This window comes from Topomyia yanbarensis, chromosome 1, assembly GCF_030247195.1.
Source record: "Topomyia yanbarensis strain Yona2022 chromosome 1, ASM3024719v1, whole genome shotgun sequence".
Taxonomy (NCBI): domain Eukaryota; kingdom Metazoa; phylum Arthropoda; class Insecta; order Diptera; family Culicidae; genus Topomyia; species Topomyia yanbarensis.
This window is the reverse complement of record NC_080670.1, coordinates 50,500,838-50,525,539: the sequence shown is the minus strand read 5'-3', so window position 1 is coordinate 50,525,539 and position 24,702 is coordinate 50,500,838. Positions and strand designations below refer to the sequence as shown.

Here is a 24,702-nt window from a genome sequence, read left to right as displayed (position 1 = left end):
TTTAGTTTCGATTTTAGTCCCATCATACCATTATCACGAAAACTCCGTTTGTTTACATTTGCGATTTAGGCCCTAAAATCTCTCATTATGGCCTAAATCGTAAATGTAAACAAACGGAGTTCTTTACGGAATTGTTCTTTTGCAAACATTTTACCAAAACGTGGTAACCCTGGTCAATGGTTAATTCACGCTCATTCAAAACTACTCAAAATTCAGTTCCGAGTACTCAAATTTCCTAAATCGAGGCAAACTGTCAAATAATGAATATAGAGTTGAGTAAAATTGACTCATCTCTTGAGTAACTGTTAAATTTTAAAGTTTTTGATTAAAAAATGAATTGAATAAATGTGTGAAGTCTGATGTCGGACAAAACTTTTGAAAAGGGACCTTGCCGTGAAGGGAAAGATGCGGAAACATTCTGGAAACCCAACCGTAAGTTTCGCCAAGTTTTATTATTGCTTTAACGTAACTCTTTTTGATTTTTTCAGATCCGGCCGTTACTACGACTGTAATCTGCATGTTATCCAGGAAGAGAAAAGTTCCCGGAATATATGGATAGACCGAGCTTCAGACATCATATGAACGCCAAGAGGTTCAGGTAAATAAAATTTGAAATACCGATGAGTTTCCATATCGATTTTTTATAATCAAGGAATGTTTTTTCCCATATTTTGCATTTGAGTAAAATCTACTTAACCCGAACTCAGAACTGAGTAAACGAGACAAACTCACTTTTTGACTATGTGCACTTTTTATGAAATTGAGTGGTTGGCCCTAGGGGCAGATCACTCTAGAAATGTACATCAAATTTGCATCGAATTTGAAAAAAATGCATTTAATGTCCATTTTGTCATCAACTTTACACTCCCTCACAGACAAATTTGTTTAACAAACTCGTTACGCCGATCCAATTCGTTCGATGTTTTGTTGGATGTAAAGCTAGTTTCTTGCAGGGTTTTGACGTCTTACACGCAACACGAAATACGTTCTAAATTTCTATTTTGAAGGCAAGAAAATGCATTTAATTTTGTTGATTTTGAAAAATGCATCGCGAGTGATCTGCCCTTAGGGCTGGTCACTCACTTTTGAGTTATGTTGAACGAGCGTGTGAAGTCGGAGATCATCACTGTAATCGGCCGAGGAGTTTTAAGTTATTTCGCATTGGCATTAAGCACAAAGCGTGGAAATTTACTATTCTCTTCAACTTCACATTCGGGTAAAACATCGAATCAGTTGCTACAATAAATTGGATTGTCGGGTAGAGAAGTTACCCGTTTTCGTTTCTTTTTGGTATTTGGCACACAGTCTTTCTGGGAGAAAAATGTTGGAAGAATTAAATAGGGTGACCATATCAGACAAATAAAAACCCACGACGTTTCCTCCCGCCCCGCTACCTCTCGCTTGTACGTGCCTGGTAAAATTCTCCCCAGTTTATCTGTCGGCAGCCTTAAAAAATTTCTGAGGGTCAGACTGGCAGAGCTCTTTCATATATTTGTCTTTCGTGAGAATTCGATCACCGAGCACTTTTTCGAATTTTCGGTTCTTGCTACACCACAATGAGTGAAGATTTCAAGCTGTTGGAGAAATTTGCAATTCTGAATTGAGCAGCTGAGATGAAATGTTTTGAGATCTAGGCTGAAGTATTCTTGAGAAAAGATTGCTTCTTGAAAAAGATTGAGTGTAAAATAAAGGTAGGGAATCATTTATAAATTACGTAACGCGAAAATTGCCCCAAATCGACTCCCCTCTCCTCCCAAGTAACAAATTGTCACAAATTTCTCTATCCACGCCCCCTCTTCGAATTTTTTTTGTTCAATAAGAACATGTTACGTAACAATCTACCTTACTCCCCCTCCCCCATATGTCACAACTTGTTGTACCCCCTCCTCCCCCCCCTAAACGCGTTGCATAATTTATGAATGGTTCCTAGTTTTGAGAAAGACTTGCATTCGAAGAACTCTAGGTAAACCAGGAGCTGTATATTTTTTTGGAGAACGGATAGAGTAAGCCGAACTAATGTAACTATGTTTTAATTACCGCAAACTACTACTATATCGATATGTTGGTAAATTAAAGACTAAGGTAAAAGAAAGATACGAAAATTGAAACACGTATGGTATTATAGAGCGAATCGGTTAACTCAGAACGGAAAAATAGAGTTAAGCAGTTTCCTATGGACATGGACGAAAGGAAATGTGAAGAATCTATTGCCTTCTGCTGGTAGGAGTCGGGCGTTTCACCCCAGTCTACTAGTATGGTTAGGGTTACCAACCGTCTTTATTTTAAAGCACATGTCCTTGGCATATACAGGCTGATTAAACATGAGGTTTTTTTAACAGAGCATTTTCTAGTAGTTAACGGGTGCTAACTGCAAACTGTCATGCTATTGTAGTTTAGTATTGTTTGCCATTTCATATTGGAATGACTTACACCGGCTCACCGTTTTCAAATTATTCAACATCCCCAAGCATTAGAAGCCAACATTACTCGAGTAATTGACCAGACACCACTTGAAATACTTGAATCCGTTATCAAAAATTGGACCAGTCGAATGGACTACCTCAAGCGCCAACATGATCAACATAAAAAGAAAAAAAATTCAAAGAATAAATTGCAAAAATGTTCTTTCAATTGAAAATAAAGATTTCGCGATTTACTCCATCTTTCTAATTTTTTTGCTAAATTAAAAAAATCTCATAACGAATCACCCTGTATTAAATTATTCAGATAAAGTTTATTCCAAGAGAATCAATTCCAATTGCCAATTTCAATTCCTTTCAGCTGTTTTTTGTCAATCCATACCTTCCGCAACTCATTGCAACCAAAATTTCTTTTACTCAGAGGGAACCAAAATTTGTTGGGTATCTCAATATGAGGTTTGGCCAAAGTGAATAACTTTGTTCAATTTTTAGTACTACACGATTTCAATTTATCTCGATCGAGATTCAACCCCAGTTCAACCGCTAGAAAATTAGCCGGAATTTCGTCTGGCTTTATCCAGAATTCTGGCTCAAGTGACATAACTGATTCAGGTTCAAATTCCGGATGGATTTGACAGAGATGTCCTTAATTTGCTCTCAGTCCATTTGGTAACCCGTATAACAACCCGGTGAGAACGATTCTGGAATATACAAAGCTGCTGATGACACCTTACAGACTGATTATCGAAGACTATAGTAGGGTGAAAAGTGTGAATATCGGATCCTGCAAGCAAGGCTTTCTAATAGTAAAGCAAACCTCAAAAATATGGCTTTCTTTCGGTCATGATTATGATACTCTAGCTATGTTTTCGTTTGCCAGAAACGAAGAAAAAATAATGATATGATGTTAACGTTGATTTATTTTAAGGAAAACTTATGTAAGTGATTGGTATGAGTAAAAGTATTTCACAAATAACAAAAAATAAGACTTTTATAGCTTTGCAGTGTTTGGTTGTTTTATGTCTGAATGTTTTTAAGATGCTGAGAACATTATTTTGTTTGAAACTGCATCACTTCATTGCAACATCGCCAAGGTATTGTTTGATTTTTGATTCGCTTCTTCTTCTTCTCTATCGTTAAATATTGTCAGTAATTGACATTTATTGTCTGTTGATCAAATTGCGTTTTTGCAAGTATTTTGCTCTGTACACATAAAGCTGTAAAGCTTATTTGTTGTTCTGCTGTTCTACCCTCACTCTAGCAGTTCGAAGCAGTACTTTGTTGTTCACCTTGCTTTGTAGGCTTACAGAAATTCACATACAAGTATTTTAAATATTTACACGTTTAAAGTTTCTCCTAAGATAATACATTATTCGCCACCCGATATAGTGAGGCCAATTTCAATCACTTATCATACCGGGATTCTCACTATACCGAGTGTTCACTCAAGCGAGCGAGTACTGTACATAGTTCCAAATTTTACGAGTACGAAAGAAACAAGTGTAGTGTTTGTTAATTTTCTGTTGTAAAATTGAATGAATTGCATTACGCCAGCCTATGTTTGAGTTTCGTTTTTATAAATTTACAGTTTCTCGTGTTTTTTTTTCGCTCGTTTCTTTCGAGCATGCTTCGTTTTGTTGTACACTTAGAATTTACATGATTTATGATAGTGAAAATCACTCGATCAAAAACTATTGCCGTACTAAGAAGTATATATTAGCTCAGTAACAATTTTTCAGTGTGCTGTATTCAAAACGTAAACTTATACATTGTTTTGGTAATGTGTGATAAACGAATATTGGATTTCAATAACACAGGCTTAGAATTAATTACAACTTGGGCGTTTAATGGTAGTATTTCTTAATCTATCTAAGTTGTGAAATTCCAAAAAACATTCAAATTTGAAACATTATATTTATTGTCGGTAGAGTTTCTCATGTCTCTGTTTATTGTCGTAAAAATACGCATATAGTTTTGACTTTACTGTCTTATTGTCACTTAGTTCAATTGTTGTTTATATCTACCATTAGTCTGTGTATGCTAAATTTACTTTAATTTGATTTATTATTCACTAATTTATCTTTACTTAGTAGGTTGAATTGATTTCTGTTATTGTCATTATCATTTTTTACAGTCGCAATTCAGTGCAATTGCGCTTTCTGCTTTCTGTTTTATAGTCAGTGAATATAACTGTATGTGTGTATAAACATAACGAAAAATTAGCTTCTCTTTTTGCGGGCTGCCCTTGTTATTGTCGCACAAACAGTAAAAATAATATCGCGTACAAAAAATAAACAGACAGTAACCATTCGATGTATGTTCAAATGTACGATAAGACAAAGCTTTGTAATTGTAAAGTCTCTTGCATTATTGTTCCTTTTGTATTTGTTTTATTTTAAAGCAGACCTGTTTCGTCAAATATAGCACCATTTCTTACTTCAATTTATTTGAGTCCGTCCCAAAAATGGAATTATACTAGCAGTTGGTAACCTTTTCACATTCTGGTAGACATTACAAAAAATATAAGAAACTGAAGATGGTACCGTATCCGTGGAAAAGATTGTTACATTTTCAAAAGAGTTTTAAGTCCATTTATTTTTTTATTTATGTTTCAAAAGGACCAAAGTATTCGGGGTGCCATGGACGACGGAAAGTAAACGAGGTTATGTTTTAATCCAATGACATGTGGCTATCGTTGAGTGTAATAACGTTTGCTCAACACTCGACAACAGTTCAGTAGTATTGAAGACGACCATAATCAACTTTCTAGATTCAGAATTCAGATGTAAGACATATGGAGCATTTGGGCATCATGTGTAGGTGGTTTATTGTAACAAATATTAACTAAATCGATGGATTCCGCTTTTTATAGTTTTAAAACTTTGGAAACGGTGAAGCTAGGACCCGTTTTGTCATTGTTGTCTGCCAGAGCCAGGCTTACAAAAAATATAAGAATAACAGTTGTTTTTGGGCATGGAATAGGTGCAAATAATGCAAAGGATAAACCTCAGATAACAGACATGTAGGTTAGAACAAAATGTATTTGAAAACCTATATAAAGTATAAAATCTATAAACGCTGAAAATCGGTGTGTCATTATTGCCATCTACTCAACTCTGCTAAACGTATTTGACGGTTGCATATCAGCTGCGTAGCATTGATCGCTGCGCCACCTACGCACGTTTACTTAATCGGTTTTAGACGCTCGTTTTATTTGAAACGACGGTTACTGGTATTGACATACACTTCGAACACGAGCCTAGACGTCTATTATCTGTAGTGAAACTGCATATGCAACAAAGGAGATGGAATCAATTCAAAATAAACAAATGGCCTTGAAGTAAAAATGATTTGTTATTCAACGAATCAGGTCAATCCAATTTGTTTTGATTATATCTGACTCCTTCGGATCTACCAGGTCGTCAAGATTTTGTTTGAGTTGTATACCCAAAATTATTATCTATAACGTAATCTTAACCTATTACTATGCGCAAGCATACCGTAAAATTCAACATCCTTTTATTTTGCTCGAAATGCATACTTAATAACACGCAGTTGGCTATGCCAAGTTGAATCCCTTATTAGTTCTCCTCGATCGCCAGAGCAAAATGTCGCCTTGATTTTACTTCGAGCAGGCCTTACCGAAACTTAGTTACGCGCAAAATGTGTCTCATTCACACGAAAGATATGTTTTTCAAGCGATATCGCATGGTTGGTTTTCAGGTTGTGTCAATTTATTCGCAACAGCACGCTCCCTATCGAACAGTCGCCGGCCAGTGATGGTTTGCTTTCTACACGGTAAACTTGGTCTATCTAGAAAGTTAGTACATACTGGCGTAGTACCCATAAAGAAGGTCGAAATTAACAACTACTCTGTGCAAATCACTAATTATCTTTTTCCAGGAAAAAAAACCAGGAATTCGATTGCGGTTTTACCCCGACATCTTTGTGACGTATTTTGATTACAGAAAATTTTCCGGTGATATCACTGAAAACAAAAAAAATCTGCCTCAGTAACAAGCATAAAAATTGAATTCGACCTTTTCTTAGAAATTTGAGGACGATAAAAAAGGAAATATGGAAATAAGGTTAAAGTGAAAAGTCTGTGGTTCACCAGATCAGCCTTGTAAAAAACTGTATTTTTTGTAAAAATGGTCTTAATTGGTGGTTGGACAACGAGTCGATATTTTGAATTCACTAACAATTTTCGGATTTACGAGTTTAGAAACGTTTGCTGTCGCGCTATATTTACATAAAAAAACGAAAAAAAAACGTAAGTTATTGCCTATCCCAAGAAAAACTAGCGTTTCGTCGATTTGTTGCTATATGTGACACAAATGAGTGCGAACGAAACAAAAATAAACGTCAAACCGTTTTTTCGTTTGCTCTAATGCAAAGTGAACATGCGCGTAATTCGGCGCACGGCTTGGTGGCGCATGGCTGAAATGTCTCGATGTGGATTTTAGAAAAGTTTCGCAATACACACTTAATTTTTTCTGCCGAATCTCAGCAGAGATTACCACAAATAAGTGGTTAGTTTCTATCTACTGTATGGGTACTACGCTAGTACTATATCTCTAAAGCCACTAGTATCCTGTTGTCCGTTTGTTCGCAGTCATTTTAATCATCCGTTATTTCATTAAGCGTCAGTCTATCTCTATAGAAACTCGGTGGCCATTGGACAAATGGCCATCTTTGTCATATCTTGACAAACAGTTTAAATGGTCCTAAGTGCTAATGAGAGCCTCTCTTTGTTTACTTTCTCTTTCGATTATTACGGCGTCATCTTAAAGCTTTTCAATATTGTTTCAGGATATATCGAAAAACTCTGATTTCGACTATCTAATTGTGTTAAGAGTTGAGTAACAAACGTATAAACAGCCGAGTTATTAGCAAAAGAGAAAGTAAACAAAGAGAAACTGTCATTTGCACTTAGGACCATTTGACATGTTTGGCTAGATATAGTTGATGCAGTGTACTAGCGTCTTAGATATAGGTACACCCAGCTTACTATGTGCGAAAGCTGGATAGTTGCATGGGCTGTCCAAATTATAATGTACCTACTTGAAATAGCTTGTCACCGGTTTGAAAAGAAACATTTTGCTTTCCTGTTTCATTGTGGACGGATATAGATATAAAATGTTGGAAACTTTGGTTAATTAAAACAATATAACTTCGTGTTAACAAATTAGTCTATCAAGTTACTTATGTATGCTCATTATTATATTCACCACCAATATCCATGAAAGAAGGAAGATGGAATGGAATGAACAAATTTCTTATAGGTTTAGCAAATATTTGCTTCAAATGCGAAATATTATTGTTTAACTATACATGACAATATAACAGCATAGATTGTAAATTATAAGCAAATTCACCTGCCTGCAGCATTTTTCAATGTCCTACGCTAAAAAATATTCTGCTCATCCAGAAGAAAATGCTGAAGTATATGTAACATAAAGCCATAAATTAACGCACCAAGGACTCAACCCATCAGCAAGCGCGACATTTCGATGGAACATTACCGAGTGTATTCGATTTTTAGCTAGATATTTTCTACCTCGTTCGCCTTCACATAGAACGAACGCAAGGGGTCGTTCCCGAGGGCAATAAATTCGTAATGTTACTATCAAAACTGTTGACGTCGTTCGGTCAACAAAAAGCCAATACACAAGGTTAGCACCAGCAGAGCTATACTGTGCGAACTCACAACGAACAAACCATGCGAACCGTTGATTTTATCCGTCATACCCGCGTTTACCACGTGGATTTTCCAACCTAGATTCCGATGAGTGTAACACTGAAAAATAGACAGTTTTGTATAATTTTTTCATAAATAGTGTTGAATTATTGTTTTAAATACTTGGTAGTACGCAAGATCCGGTGTGTCGTCGGCGACAGTCCAGTTCAGGAACGCCGGTTGTCCATCAGGGTCATCGCACGATAAATACAGTGTCTTTTTGTACTCTTCGAATGTTTCGGTTTCCTCAGACTTGTCTACGGTTTTGTGTTTCCATTCACAATATCTACCAGCTGCGTGAAAGATTAATTAGTTTCGAAATCAAACTAGATTTTATTTTAAACTTACCAGCGGTTGGGATCGGATACCTATCCTTGTCGTACTCAACACCTGCGAAAATGGTTTCCCGTCTCCGTTGGGCATCCGTTAACTGGCCATATCCACCTTCGCTGGAATCTGTGATGTAGAATGGATGATATCTGTAAAGTAGCCGCCGTTAGCCAATCCGCATTTTCTGTCAAATATCAATTCGTTTACTTAGCCGGTTGGGTTGAATCGTCCCCTCCTTCCACCACAAAAGTGTATGTCTGACCACGCTCTACATATACTTCCGGGATTAACATATCGTTCAGGTACCAAGCAATGCCCCACGAAGGATGACCAGTGATTGGTGTATATCCTCGCTTTCCACCTGTTGGGCCAATCTTGACACTAATTGTTTTCTCGCCGAGTATCACTCGCGTTGGCCACGGCTCCGGGCCACCAACTTCCCGAACACTGTCCAGCGCATCGGTACACGTATGATCATTTTTCGACGAGAAATTAATCTGAATATCATCTACCGTTACGTCCTGGTGAGCATGTGCATTTGCTTCGTCCTGTGAATTCAGCGGACCTATGGCAGCAACTACCGAAATTTGACGGTTCGTGGGATAGGCTTGATCGTTTACAGCTTCGTTGGTCTGTAACAACCTGCGGTATTTGATTCGAGTAACTCCATGGCTGCGGTCTCCAGAAACTAAAAAATAATAACATTCGCGCTAAACAATATGATTGATCGGAATCAGACAGTCTTACTCAATTCCACATCGTTTTTACCACCTATCCGTTCATCCGGGCAAACACCCTGCTTGCCATCACATTGCGCCAGCGCTGACAAGTAGTAGTCCTCGGCCCGGAACCGACGCTGTTTGCGATCGTAGAAGGTCACAACAACGTCCGCACCAACCATCTGAGGATGACCGTTATGGCCGGAAATGCCGAACGCCATATATTGATCCTCACGGATTCGTCCGATTAGCTCAATCTCCACGTAATCTCCCACCACCTCCCACATGACGTTGAGTTTAGATCGAAGAAGCTCTTTGCAGTTGACGTTCTTCGGTTTGGTGGTGGTCCCGTGCGCTATCAGCGTTGGCATCGTCGAGGATGTTGTCTGTGTCGGTTTGGTTGATAGAAAATAGTTTAGTACATGAAAAAAGCAACGAACATATCCACGTACCGGTTTGTACCACCAGGGCGGCTTGCAAGTTATTATTTTCAGTTAGTTCGACACCAAATGTCTACAACACTTATTCCTAATATCATAAGTAAACTTACCGCTATTTTGGTCTGCCCCAGCGCTGGTGGAATATCTAGATCCTTCGGAATGTAAACGTGACCGAAGTTATGTCGATACTCGACGCACCACACCGCCAGCCAGTCGATGTCGTACATGGTCAAATTGCCCGGCAGCTGGATCTCAATGTCCTCGCCCTGATAGCCGCGCAACGGTTCCAGTGAACCGATCTCGTTAGGAACTTTGATACCCATAATGTTTGGTTCGGAACCGTTGCCCACCCAAAAGTACGCATCCGGTCCGGCACCGTCGTAGTGTAGATTGGGAATGTAGAACGTTTTAGCATCCAGGATGCTGATGTTGCTGGACCGAAGCCCATGGGCCAATCGTTTGAACTCGGGCAGCACTCGGGGTTTGGGAACGTCCAGTCCTGGTGGGATGAAAATTTCACCGAAATCGACCTGAAATAGAGAGAATCAAGGCGGGATTGGTTAACATTGAAGATCCACAAATATTCGAGGGTCCGGATCCAGACACTTGTCTGGATCTAAACATCACGTTTGGGTCTTGCTTAGGTTCGGATTTGGTAAGGGCAAAGGGTTATAGCCGGGAACTGATCCGGATTCGGGAACTGGTCCAGATCTAGACTCAACAAGTTCGGATTCATGGACTGATCCGAACCCGCGATCTGTTCCCGATCCTGAATCTGGCTCTGGGCTTAAATCGGAACCAGGTATCTGGAACCCAAGGCGAATGTCCGGTAGAAAGCATCGTATTCATTTTAATTTTTTTTTTAAAAGTCTGGTTTCTGCCTTTATTTTGGCAGAAATTAGCCAGTATTCCAACACCAATTCCGGCTGGTTTGGCTCAGTACTAATACAATCACAGAAATCGCCCGAATTATCTCGCATAAGAACATAGCCGAGGTTGAAGAATACAGGAAAACTATTTGGTTGCGTGATGCACATACATGTATATCTACCGAAGTTCGCCATTCAATCGATCAGTATCTTCGCGGAAATATGGGTTTAATACCACTATGCGCAGTTGCATGATCTATTACCAAAAATATTATAGAATCTTTCTCAAAAAGTATTAGAAACTTACCCGTCGGATTTTGGGTGTATAAAACAGTGCTGCCCAAACGAATACTTTATGTCCCACCATTCTTGTATTGGTAAAGAAATATTCAACATTTTGTAAGTAAATGTAAGTAGGGGTTTGCCCACTACTCGGGTTCTTATTTGCCCAGCGTATCCTTATTTTCAGGGCGGCCTAGGTGCCTCTACAGAATTTCGGGTTTTCGTAACAGCAAAAAAAATAAACAAACAAATAAACTGCTGCTGATGCGGGATCCCAATGCTGCTGCTGAATCGAAGGCACGCGGTTTCCTTCCGGCAGGCCGGGACAACAACGGCCGCGTGTTCGTCCGGGTTCTGTTGGTTGCTCCGGCAGCGGTCCTTGACGTTTAGCTAGGGAGGTGAGCTTGGCTCCTTTTTTTGAACCTCCCTAGCGACGTTGGCGACGAATCGCCGGATCGTCTACTCCCCGTAAACGATCCCGTAAGTCACCGCAGTAAACTTCTCAGGGGGAACCTTTGTCCGCCCTGCTTCGTTCTCCTTGGCAATTAACTATGGAGGAGAGCTTGGCTCGTTTAACTGATCCTCCACAGTGAGAACGGTGGGCGTTCGCTCCTTAACGTTTAGCCGGGGAAGCGAGATCGCTCCTTTGCGGTTGGCTTTCCCTCTATGGTGAGCCAACACCACACACGAGTGCCCGAAACACAAGCCGGCACTTTTCGACAAGAATTTTTACTGCCACACGCGCGCACTAAACTCCACAGTTACGGTGGCACAAAACTGTCCCGAAAGCAAAACATTGTGGACATCTGTTCTTACTCGTGGTCCGTCACTATCTCCCTTTTACGATGGACGTCTTCCGCACTCCACAAAACAAACACCAAAAAAACGCACCGCCACATAGCTGTCATCACTATAGCACAGCATAGTCAGGCCACTTTTGCAGCGAAATGCGAGCGGTAGCCTAACTAAACCCTATGTTTCTTATATACAAACATAAAACAAAAATTACTACACCTGTCTGAACGCACAAAACCGTGAAACTATACGTTAAACTATACAAAAATTTACAGACTAAATGTGAACGGTGTCGAAACAGCGGTGAGCATAATTTTACGTAAACAATACACTCTACGGAGAGAGTACGCACGAATAGGTACATTTCCACCTGATGCTAAATTGTTACCCTGACGGGTTACAATTTTTGCATTTCGCAATTTTTTTTTAAATGTTAAAAATAAGGAATAGTTTTGGAAATCTCATCAAAAGAATTTTGTTCCAAAAAATGAACTCTTTTGTTAAAAATTAAGTCAAACAGGGGTTGGGTCTGGCAAGAAAGATCTATTCACTATAAAAGCACTCGCTAAACGCTAGAATATGCCCAGTGTTATAAGACTACTAAATACTACTTTTTGATACACTACCCTAATCAAAATAATATTTCTACATCCAGCTCACAGGAGAGAATCAGTAGAGCGGCCAAACTAAAACATAAACCTGAAAATATTTTGTAATGCTATTTCACATCTGTATGTCAGCGCAATGTAATAATTTTTTTTTGATGCCGTGAAATTTAATACGCCAATGAGGCGTCGATAGGAGGCGATGCAGTGAGAATAGATGCACAAAATAGAACATTCATCTTCAATTATGCTTAAAATTGAAACAATTGCCAGCTCCCTAATAGGGGCAAAACGTAAAACGTAGGACGTACGTAAGTAACATTGAGAGCCTTTCTTTGTTTACTTACTCTTTCAATTATTACGACGTCATTATAATATTTTGCACTAATTTTCAAGTACATCGATATGTAAAGCTGACGGTTTTTGCTAGAATATTATGCAAACAGTTGAGTAGTAAATGTTGAAAAGACCGAATAATAAACAGAAGGGAAAGACCCCAGAGAGAATCTCTCATTGTTACTTATGTCCTAATCTAAATTGTCTCCTGAAATACTCATGAAGGATTTGTAGTGGTGTAGTTCAGAGGAGTATCGCATTCAAATAAAAAGGATTGATGCAGCACAGAAATGTTGGCTCAAATTATTTTCGAAAGACAAGCTATAGAGATTCTTTTATCTGGATATGACATCTTTTCAATGAATATTTCATTGCCATAAGGAAAACCAGAGTTCAAATTTGAATTAGGGTGCATTGAAAGTTCAAGTGGCGACTAGTACTGCGGTTGACATTTATTTAATTTTCCACCCTCTTGTTATATAATTGGGTAAGGGGCTATTAAAATAGGTGGTCGAAAGAAATGTTTATTTAATTCTGGAACTGACTAGCAATTCAAAATCAATTCTATATATAATGTTTATTAGAAATTTCCGCGTGCTTCCTTAATTCTAATTGTTTTCTTGAATATCGTTCAAGTTGTGCAACACAATCCAAAAAGTAAACGAAACCGGTTCCAATTCAATTTAGTTAGTAGAGAAAAATTCATTAGGATATTTCAATTGACCGCATTTTTCCTTCCGTGCAAATTCTCAACTAAATGGACTAATTTGCTCTGGAATATTATCATTCATTCAATGTTCCTCCCGGGAAACTATTTTGCTTCGTATTATGCTCACAAAAATAAATACCTACAAAAAATGATAGCAAAAAGTGTGAGTAACTAGATTGGATGCAGAGCTGACCAACCGAATGCACCGGGTGGAAACCGATGCTTCAAGCCCACTATTCATCTGACTCAACATTACACGCCTAGCGAGAGCGTCATCGAGGAAAACTCAGAAGGAGGAACTTTAGTGAGTAATTATGAAACGTACACATAAAAGGAAACTTTTGCTTTGTGCCCGCTTGCCCTGGTACGGTGTGAAATGCAGCAAGATTTATTTTTTTCGAAACTGTGCTAGTAGTTTTTCAGTATTTTGATTTGTTTCTTAGATCACCCGTTCGCTGGTCGTGTCGTGTCATGGTACAGGATCGGTGGAGCTTATATACAGTTCTATAATGTCGAAGAATAATTGCAACGCTCTGTGTGATATCAATTTAAATTTATGAGGTATGATGAGGCCCGTAGTGTGCGGTTGGCCGGGTTGGCCTCCGCCAACCCGATCAGAATGAAATAACAAGATTATAACAGAACACAATTTTTGTAACATATTGTGTTATAAATTAGGTCTCGTTAGTAGTTATAGTAGTTAAAATAACAGAAATTTATAACAAGTAACAATGCGGGATATAGTTTTGAAATATTTCTGTTATGTGTTTCTGATCGGGAAGGGTGCCAAGTTTAGTGGGGCGTTGAAATCGTGATGTATTTTATAAAATATGTGAGGATAAATCATAAAATAAGTCACGATAGGAGTGCCATTTCCAAGTACACATTAAATTATTGTTTGAAGATCGAACTGGAAAAGAAGCCCAATGTAAACACCAAAGTAACGTACAACTGAGGTCTCACCAAATTACGTTACGCTGAAGTATTCTCGATGCCGGGAAGAGTTTCGCAAAATCACCAAGTTGCCAGTTGCCATCAACGAGATTTGCGCCAAGTAGAATCTCTGGTTGAAATGTAGAAGCGTTGGAAATTCCTTGTTTTATCTCGAATGACTAAGACTTTGTGTCAGAGTTTCCTCGAGCTGTTATATTTGGCGGCCTCTCAAAAGAAAAATATAAACCTTTGCAAGCAATCTCATCTGCCTATAGTTTTGGGAGCATAAAAGATGTCCACAACTGAAGATTACCTGGCACGAATTGCGAGAGGATACATAGTTTTGTCCCGTTCAGTGCGCTTGTCATTCATCTTTGCTCGCCAGAGTAATGGGTCCCTGAAACAACCAATCCTGCGCTTCAGTAGATCCCCGCATGAAAACTCGAATTGGCCACTGCACCGTCGATCTCAACTTTGTGAGCGGGTATGTAGACGTGGTAGTCCTTTATAAAAGACAGAATATATTCTGAGCCGAGCTGGGCAAAATATCTGTCACCGCTGAATTTTTTGTGTCCGTTCTTTCCAGGGCCGGCGGAAAGCATGGGTAGTATGGGTAGCACTAACCACTCGAAAATAATCGAGTGGGTAATTACCCACTCGAAATTTTTAACCATTTCCAAAAATTTAGATGAGCAACGCATGTATCTCGCACTACACACATTTGAAAACATCGATGTACCACAATACCATTTGCATAAACGAACGTTTAAGCGTGTGCATTGCGAAAAGGGAAAAAAATCCTTACTAATGGACCCCTTCCCTATGCTTTCTACCCACTCGGGCCTAAAGTGTTTCGCCGCCCCTGGTTCTTTCGAAAGCTTTAGGATACATAGTGGATTATCTTTGATCCGAAGAAGATCAGATATGGTCCGACTGCGTACAATGTGGATGATTTTCAACTGAAAGGGTCTGTGATGACGCATCTTGTTCGACATCCATTTTACCAAACCTTTGTCCGAAATGATCATAAAAGCAGCTTTATGTTACTTGCATGTGCGAAAAGATGGACGGATAATATCTGGGATATATCCGAAATGTCACGATGGACTGATTATTCGAATATAATGCACTGTAATCAACAATTTACAAACCAAGTCACAGCTCCTAAAAATAGTTTTCTCAATACATTGGTATTAATATATAGCACATCGAAAAAAGTCTCTATTAATTGGAAAAAAAAATGTCTTATAATGTTCTGAAATATCAAGATCTAGAGTAATCTCGAAAAAATGCCTTGCTGTGACATTGAGATTTTCAACCCTATGTGCGGGGCTGAGAATCGAACCCAGATGAGATGTGTACAAGCCAATCGCTTTACCAACTACGCTATACCCGATCAGAATGAAATACAGAACACAATTTTTGTAACATGTTGGTCTCGTTAGTAATTAAAATAACAGAAATTTATAGCAAGTAACAATGCGAGATATAGTTTTGAATTTTTCTGTTATGTGTTTCTGATCGGGTACCCACCCCATGTTATTAACTTGTTGCAAATGCTCCTACCGCAAAATTAATGTATTGCTACGAAAATGTGTCCTATTTTGAATGGAACGTATAAATTTAATTTATAACCTTAATTAATTTTGCGATTGTTGTTCGAAATAGAAATCTATAATTAATTCGAACATAATTCATATTGATCGTTTGGCCGTTTCGATTTCGACTGTTCGTCTCTATGAAAAGTCTGTTTTAAAATCACCCAAAGAGGGCCTTCCTTTAGTCAACTTTTCCAATATAGAAACCGCGTTGGACGGATTTAAGCAGGCATTCTGTAATTCTCACTCACTCACGCGAGAAGAAGCCTATCGGATACTTTTCCGAGATTAGATGAGTCGCAAAATTCTTCCTCTTCACAAATAACGTGTGAATAATTTTCGCGATAAAATTTATTTAATTTTTTACTTCTCACATATTTTATTTTCTTGGAAATCAATAAAAGTGTCAAAATATACACTTTACTTCCAAGAAAAGTGAAAAAGAAGTACGATAGACTTGTTGTTTCGTGGTTTGGAATAGCGGTTGCGAGGCTGGGAGCGCAAAAAGGGTATAATGAATAGCGATAAACTCATTCGCTCATTCTCCGGTGGATTTATTTATCCGGAGAAATAACGCGTTGAATTTATCCGGAGAAGTTGTGTGAGTGCCAATAACTCTTCGTGTAAAAATGTTTTTATTGTCGTAATGGCAAATTATCCGGACGCATTTACTCTTATGAGTGATAAATGCAATGTCTGGATTTAAGGAAACCTTCTGGATTCGGCAGAAAATCAAAGCATATTTTGATATTGATATTTTTTGTGTAAAATAAAATACATGCGAACTTCTGCTTTTTATCTTTTGGTCCTACTATCATGTCTCGTCGTTTGGATGATATCTCCGTCAAAATGTCAATTCTATTTGCATCGCATTATTTGCATGCCACAAAGTTGATAATCCTTATCGACACATCAGTGCTAGTGATTGCCGCTAACTGAAATCATCTTATTCATAACGTGGAGGTTGGTGGCGCATGAAGAAATGTTTGCACCGCAGTGGTCTCATTGTTTTGTCCGTAACTGTATGTACACCATATGGTGAAAAAAATCCAAGTAAAACAGATACTATCTATATGGTCTTTTTCTTCGGAACAGCTTCGTTGAGTCGTGAATTTATATAAAATTTAGATTGCAAAGTAAAATATGAGCTTGAGCTTGTGCGACCACCCCTGGCTGCTACTCCGTTATCGATCTGGACTAACTGAAGTTGCACAGAGAATAAGTAGATAAAATTATGCTTGGGAGTAGCGAAACATCTTTCAATGTGCAACTCCTGGTTAATCCTAAAGTATTGATCAATACCGGCGCCGGCCAGGCCCGAACGTAGATCGCGGAAGGAAAGGGAAGGAATGGTTAGTCCGATACTTGCTTTTGCTAGAGAGGCCGTATATACTATTGCGCACTGTACAAGTATCACAGGAGGAGGATATTTTTGTTAGTAAGAGTATAGAAGTTGGATCACTTCTTCTTTACCGACACCAGAGAGCTGATTTCACTATCTGGACTAGATATCGATCCACCAATTTCATAGACCGGGGACCAACGGCTTTACTTCCTTTCCGAAGGACAGACCACAGATTTTTTCACCTCAGAAAAATCTCAACGACCTCGGCTGGAATTGCACCCAGGCAAATTGGAATGAGTGGCGGTCACGCTTACCACTCAACCACCGGCGCCGTCATTAGATTGCAAAGTAAAATATGTTCAATAAAGTATTATTTAACATTTTTTTTGGAGATGAACCACTGCGACCAGTATTTAGATCTATTGTTGTAATTATTTTACGTACTAGTGCCATATGACGGTGGATTGCCGCATTAGAATATTTGCCAAGCCAATGGTCATATCCTTCCGAATAATTTTTCTTGGAGCTACAAACCTTCTAATTGCGTTTCCTTGGGAAAACGAAATGAAACACTTTTTATGATTTCTTCCGTTCAGTTCCACTATTTTTTTATGAAAATTCGAAAATGCACTTTCATTTCACAGGTACGTATTTCGGCTATGACTTGCAGCCTTAATCAGTGTTTGTATCAGTATACAAACACTGATGGAGACTGCAAGTCGTAGCCGAAATACGTATCTGTGATATGACAGTGCATTTTTGCATTTTCATAAAAAATGTGGGAGTAAACGAAAGAAATCATAAAAAACTGTTTAATATAACATTCCACTAAGTCGCTCAAAAACAGTGCTTTTTTAAAGTGTTGAAATGATACAAGTTGAAATCCGTAACTTCACATGTATACTAGCGTCATGCAGTGACAGAATTCTTAACTCAAATGGTTACCGGGTAGACCGTCTTGGCCTTAGGAACAACTTTACTGAAGAGAGTAACTATGTAGATAATCAGGATTTCGAGAGCAACACGAATATATCTTTTTCTAGGCGATGTTAAAATGTTCAGGGGTGTCGCAATTTTCAATATGGGTGTTTCAATACTTATTGAATGGATTCCGACCTTTTGATTGTATTCAATTAGTTCAAACAATTCCTTGTATATACATGAAAACAATTCTCTATAACTGATCAGTTTTTAGTAACAACGACCATTTTTGACAATTAAACTATCCACGATTCAACGTCCTTGAAGAGCCCCATAAAAGATATACCAATCGATGTTGTTTTTTCTGAACATCGCACAGTTGCCCTGCGTTAAGCCATAATTTTTCTGGTGTTTTTCGAATCAAAATCCATTTTTCTATAATGTACCATTAACTGAGAGTGATAAAGGATAAATGAGTGATTTGCTTTCGATTACTATTTACGCTCTCAAAATTAAATGGATGTGGTTGTTTCTAGTGCTGCATTGGATGCGATAGCGTTTTTTAATAATGTATTTCAAAACGGCGCTTGGCTATCATTGGCCAGCTATGCTATAAAATCTACCTGAAATTATGCAATAAACTGTATTTCGGAGCGATATTTTTCTTTGCGATTGCAAGGTTTTACTAATCAAAGTTGCCACAAAACTAATGAATGCAAATTTACAACTAAAATACTTTCTTCCATTAATATGCAGTTAGTTCTTTCATGGTGTGGCCAGTAGAATAAATCTTACAATATGAATGTTTTTAATCTATCCGTGCCAGTACTTGGTCCAAAAATACACAATGTTAAGATTATTATCATATTATTAGCATTACTATTTCAAGAAATGTTTTTTGGTGAACTTTACAAAAAGTGGTCATAGTTCCCTCGTTTTACGGTACTCTGATAAATCGAGCAAATCTTCTGTACAATGAACATTTTCCCATCGACAAGACGTCACCATTTTGTCTATATGTGCCAACTTGCATATCTCCATGGCTAATTGTAATAACACTGAATTTCGTCTGTTGCATGCATTATGTTGCTGCCCAAACGTATCCCTATTACCTCCCATCCCATTCGATCTAATCTTTCACTCCTCCCCAACGAAGAAAATCTCAACCCCCCGACGAACCGGAATTGATGGATGGTGCGGAACCTGGAGGGGGAGAACTAATTTTGGGGAATGTATTGTACTCTTTTCTTCTCCCCGTGGGGAAGAGTTTTTGTGGAGCGGAGAAAAGCTATGCCAAAACATACTAAAAAACAACGGCTGATAACGTTAGAATTCTTGCTCAATTGAATGCTAGGCAGAAAAGGACGACTCTATACTTTGGTGTGGAAGTGGTGGTTGACTGCGCATGTGCCTTTCTCTCCGGGATTTTTATGGGGGTTATGATTGAGGGTGTTGGAAAATTCTCATTTTCCTCTATAGTATACTAGAGAGTGTGATAAATGGATTCTCTCATTTGTAGTTAAATTTTTACTTTAATATAAAGAATCGTTTCAACAAGAGTGGTCGGAATCAGTGTAGAGTAGTAAGAGAATACATATATAGAAACTTTAAAGTGGTTAGTCTTCTTACCACAGAATGAATGAAAATATAGCTCTTATTGACATATACATTATTTAGATATGCCCTGTTGTTTATTTATTTGCGCAGATTGCTGTTCCTACGGAGAAATAGCCGTATTATGTGTGTAGGAGGTTCTGGACAACCGCAGAAACCGCTGATGAGATGAAAAGAACTCGACGGAAATTTGCAAAAAAAAACTCATTGATGTTGGTGGACTACAATGTTGCACGTACGATGTACCCCCATCGTTGTCTGTTGTGATAAGTCTTTCCTATACGAACTTGTGTCTTGTGTGCTTTTTGAAGCAGTTGTGAGAAAATGATCTGGTTTATTTGACTCGATAGAACATAGAGTACAAGTGAAACGCTATTTATTATAATATATGATGTGCCATATAATGGAGATTATTACGAGATTGATCGTACTCCAAACTCGATTGTGAAAATCTGAATATCGAAGCAAAACGAGATTATTTTCCTACTGCTACCTCCCGGGAGCCACCGAATTGTGCCACACTCAATTCAGCTCGGCAATTTCCCAATAGCCGTGTAGTCAGCAAATTTAGAAACTGGATATCTCAGCAAAGTAAGATTTGTTTGCTGATTTTCGGCGAAATATTGTTCGAGTCTAAACTATCAAACGTCACTTTTACTGAGACCTCAGCTTAAAAATGTTTGCTTTGTTGATATTTCTATTCATATTCTATGACTTCTTCTGACATATTCTATGACTTATCCTGACTTAGTTTGTAAAACAGATCAAGATTTCAGCGCCCCCCTGAGGCTGGTTCCCTTGGAAGGAGCCAACCTGGCCAACCGCACGATACGGCCCTGTGTATGTACTACGGATGCTGTTCTAATTCTACCAATGTGTTCGTTGAATGTCGCTTCTGTATATGTATATCATGTATATGAAAATATTTTCCGTTACTTCGAAGGGGGCTTAGTATTTAATAAACCGCTGGTTGTTGCTGCGATACAAAAGAACACCACATGATTTCTCCATTCCTTTTCCAGGAAATTAGCGGGAATTTCGTTAATTGTATCTTACATATTGCCACGCAAAATCAGGCGATTTAGGTTATATGCAAATCGATTAAAGCTAAAGTAAACATAAACAAAAATAATCGGAAAGTCACTCCAGGCTAAAGCAGTAACATTAGGTTTGTTCCAGTACAAGGAAGTTACTCCCTGTTGCTCCGGAGCAAAAAATTCTTGCTCCTTTTTACTCCGGTTTGGCACCAGAAGAAGAAAAAAGAGAAGAAGATAGTACAGGAACGATTTTCTCCCTGTTTGCTCCGGAGTACTTCCAGTTTCTCCTGGTACTGGAACAAACCTATTGTTGTCAGCACAAAATTTCCTTGTTGCCAAAACTTTTATTTTTCTTGGTTTAACATGTCGTCACTATCCCTACATAGCCCGGGGCTAGTTGGCGGAATCCGCTTTTCTCCATTTATATTAGATATATAGCATTGCCTATCATTGTGTACCTCAAGTAATGTGAAACACATTATCCAATGTAGTTTTGTTGCAAAACATTTTGTTTTGTACAAGTGGCAGGCCATATTGTTTTTTCGAGCATCATAAGTAAATTTTCTTAATTTTAAATATTTTGTGTTATTTATGGTGATTTTCAATTTATTCTCCTAACGTTTATATTTTTCGATAGTGCGTGAAAAGTGTTTTCAGTATCCGTAGGGGAATTGTGGGAAAAACCGACACTGTGGGTAAAACCGACACCCCACAACTTTTCCTAGAAATCAAATTTTTATTCATTTCATAATGATACAATATTATTAGTACGTTTATTTAGAGCATTTGAAGAAAAATTGGATTTACGTTAGTGCGCCGAATGTCATAAAAATTAACAAAACATTCGACAGCAGCGTTCATACTCGTCTGGATGTAAAATTTCGTTGGTAGATTTTAAGGTTTTAACCGAACGAAAGCTTTTCAAATCACCCCATTTTTCAGTACCTATTATTATCGGCCTGTCCTATGATCAACTAGGTGCATTGAAGACGAGTTTGAAAAATTCAATATTTTTAATTGCTTTTATAAAAAAATGTGCGCTGTTGGGGTAAAACCGACACCCTATGGTTAGGGTAAAACCGACACCCTGTTAAGATGGTTGTGTATAGTTGCAATTCATTTCAAAATACTGGGGATCTTTGTGACACTTCAATTAGCCTATTAGAACACTATAGTATTAGCAGAAATACATAGAAATACTTTTATTGTGTTTATTTCTTGTAAGTCTCTTTAAAAATCAAAAATTGGAATTTTTACTTATCTGATTCTAACGAAGCTTTTGCTATTTCTGCAAAAAGGTCATCAAACCGAATTTCTAGTGTTCTCTTGGTTTGTCATAGACGAATTTTATCACAATGAGACAATGATACTATGTATACTCCAATAGATCGTTGATGATCAGAGTCCGAAAAATCAAATCTGAAAAAGATAGTTTTACTAAGAAGTGTATGTGTGTCACTTATAAGTGAATGAATCCAATTAGCAGAACGTAGAACGCTTGAAAATCTTCTCTTATGAAATAAAATGACACTGGAGGTTGCAATGATGTGCGCAAGGATTATTTGGAAATACTCATATCAATAAATAATCCTATAGCATAAAATACTCTTATTTATAGTACTACGCTTTCGAACTTTCTTCCCCTCACTACATGATGAAGCAATAAAAAGCACATATTTGCATCATACATACTCACATTTTATTAATCACGCATATATCGCATTTTTAATAAAGATAAAGATTTTAATAAAGTGGAGAGAAAATAAATTAAAGGGGGTGTCGATCTTACCCCTATGGGGTGTCGGTTTTACCCGCAGTGCTTACAAAAAGTCACTTTGTTTTCCAAGTTTTACAACTAATATTTTTTAATGAAATTAATTTTTTGAAGCGCTGAAAAAATTAAGTCTTGTTAAGAATTTTCTGAAGAAGAATTCTGCATAAAAATTATAATTTTATTGGTTTTGTGGCAACTTAGAAAAAGTGTTAAGCTTAAGGTGTCGGTTTTAACCATAATTCCCCTATAGATATTACACATATCCACAAACAAATGTCATTTTTTTGATACTTTTTCATAAAATGTGCGGTTGAGGTAAGTTAACGGTGACACACGCGGGGTAAGTTGGCGGTACTATTTACAGTGCAAAAAAGCCATCAATTTTTTTTTCTAGAATTCTCTCCAAAGTAAGAGAATCTTTTTCTTGTACATCTCGTCAATATAGGACACTATTGCTTCGGCCAATCGCCTGAAGAATTTCATAAATTTGATTTTGAGTATGGAGTACGCGTTGAAGTCAAAATACCGTATAAGACTGAAAAATAATGGCAAATGTCGTTTAATATACAGTTTTCTTAGAAAAGCATTCACCACGTTTCACAAAAACCCCTGAAGTAATTGAATCTTCATTTGATTGCTTATTTTCTAGCGTACACATGTATATTGCCAGCTCACTCCGGAGCCGGGGTAAGTTGGCGGGTTTTCTGTATCCCTTATTTTTAACTATTAAAACAAAGACAACGCAATCAAATCAAACCGTTAGAAAATGAAAACTGAAAACAACACCCACTAGCCCCATTCTTCCCTACACTTTGTTATAAATTACAATTCTGACAACACGTCCAGGTAGCCCTTTAGTAATACCTCTTGATTCCAAGCCATACTTTATCATAATCTAGTTCGGTAGGGGAGTCCGGGGCTAGTTGGGGCGGTTGGGGTAAGTTGGCGGAACCTTTTCTCCGTTTCTATTAGACATAAAGCGCTGTCTCTCGTTGTGTACCTCACGTAATGTGAAACGTTTTGTCCAATGTGTTTTTGTTGCGAAACATTATATTTTGTAGAAGCTGTGGGCGATATTTTGTTTTTGAGCATACTTTGTAAATTTTCTTAACCGTTATGTGTCCGAACGGTACCCGGGTACCTTTTTAAGTTTCAATTAATGAAATTCCCATGTTTTATCCATAGCTGGAAATTGAAACTTTGTGACACCTTAGAACTTCACTAAGTCAAGCTATTGGGTTAATAATATTGTTGATATTGTAAGAGGGGGAGTGAGGAGGGGCTCCTGATTTTTTGCCTTTCTCATATAGAAAGGTTATGCAATCACTCTGAAAAACGTCAACCTAATCCCGGCCCGGAGGGCCGAGTGTCATATCCCATTCGACTCAGTTCGTCGAGATCGGAAAAAGTCTGTATGTGTGTGTGTATGTGTGTGTATGTGTGTGTGTATGTGTGTGTGTATGTATGTGCGTATGTGTCAAATAATGTCACTCATTTTTCTCAGAGATGGCTGGACCGATTTGCCCAAACTTAGTCTCAAATGAAAGGTGCAACCTTCCCATCGGCTGCTATTGAATTTTGTATCGATCGGAATTCTGGTTCCGGAATTACGGGTTTCAGAGTGCGGCCACACAGAAATTTCTCATAAAAAACCATAGGAAAAATTAAAAATAGAATTTTTATTTTTGATGCTAAATGTATTCAAGGTGCATAAAACGTCGAGATTTGATGCAAACACGAAAAAAATTTGACGAAGATTCACTTTTTTGGATTTTGCACATTTTTGCCTTTCTCATATAGAAAGGTTATGCAAGCACTCTGAAAAACGTCAACCTAATCCCAATTTTTTTTCGACTCGCATAAGGTTTCTGGATTTTAACAGGGGCGTAGTTGATGGTTTACGGAGAGGGGTTACACCCCCCCCCTCTACTGTTCACTCCCCTCCTTTAAAAATCTCCTTAAATCACCCCTCAGACCACCACCTCATACCCCTCCCTTTCAACCCCATCATCTTTAAACTACCACTATATTACAAAGCATACCAATTTAAGCTGGGGAGTCGTTCGTTCATGGGACTTTCGCCCTCCTCACATACCCATCACCGCATGACAAAATGAGTTAGCAAGCAGATAACATTGATCTAATGCTGATTAGGCTAATGGAGTATGATATTTTTTTGTTTCAAGTGTTTCACCGTCGACACGTAGCTCATCAAGTTCGTGGCTGGCATGCCAT

The 24,702-nt window shown here is 38.1% G+C and overlaps 1 protein-coding gene across 3 annotated transcripts in view; it reads right to left on the bottom strand.

The window, feature by feature from the left end:
- Nucleotides 1–4,596: 4,596 nt before the first annotated feature.
- Nucleotides 4,597–24,702, bottom strand: part of LOC131677584 (protein Skeletor, isoforms B/C) — a 197,695-nt gene continuing 177,589 nt past the window's right edge. For 2 of the 3 annotated variants that reach the window (XM_058957475.1, XM_058957473.1), the window contains exons 5-11: nt 9,760–10,179; nt 9,662–9,682; nt 9,238–9,595; nt 8,698–9,178; nt 8,509–8,639; nt 8,284–8,453; nt 4,597–8,220 (exon numbers count right to left, since the gene is read on the bottom strand). In XM_058957475.1, the coding sequence (XP_058813458.1) occupies nt 8,050–8,220; nt 8,284–8,453; nt 8,509–8,639; nt 8,698–9,178; nt 9,238–9,595; nt 9,662–9,682; nt 9,760–10,179 (1,752 nt within the window). In that variant the 3' untranslated portion in view covers nt 4,597–8,049. The remainder of the gene's footprint in view (nt 8,221–8,283; nt 8,454–8,508; nt 8,640–8,697; nt 9,179–9,237; nt 9,596–9,661; nt 9,683–9,759; nt 10,180–24,702) is intronic. The other variant, XM_058957474.1, reaches the window with a different exon arrangement.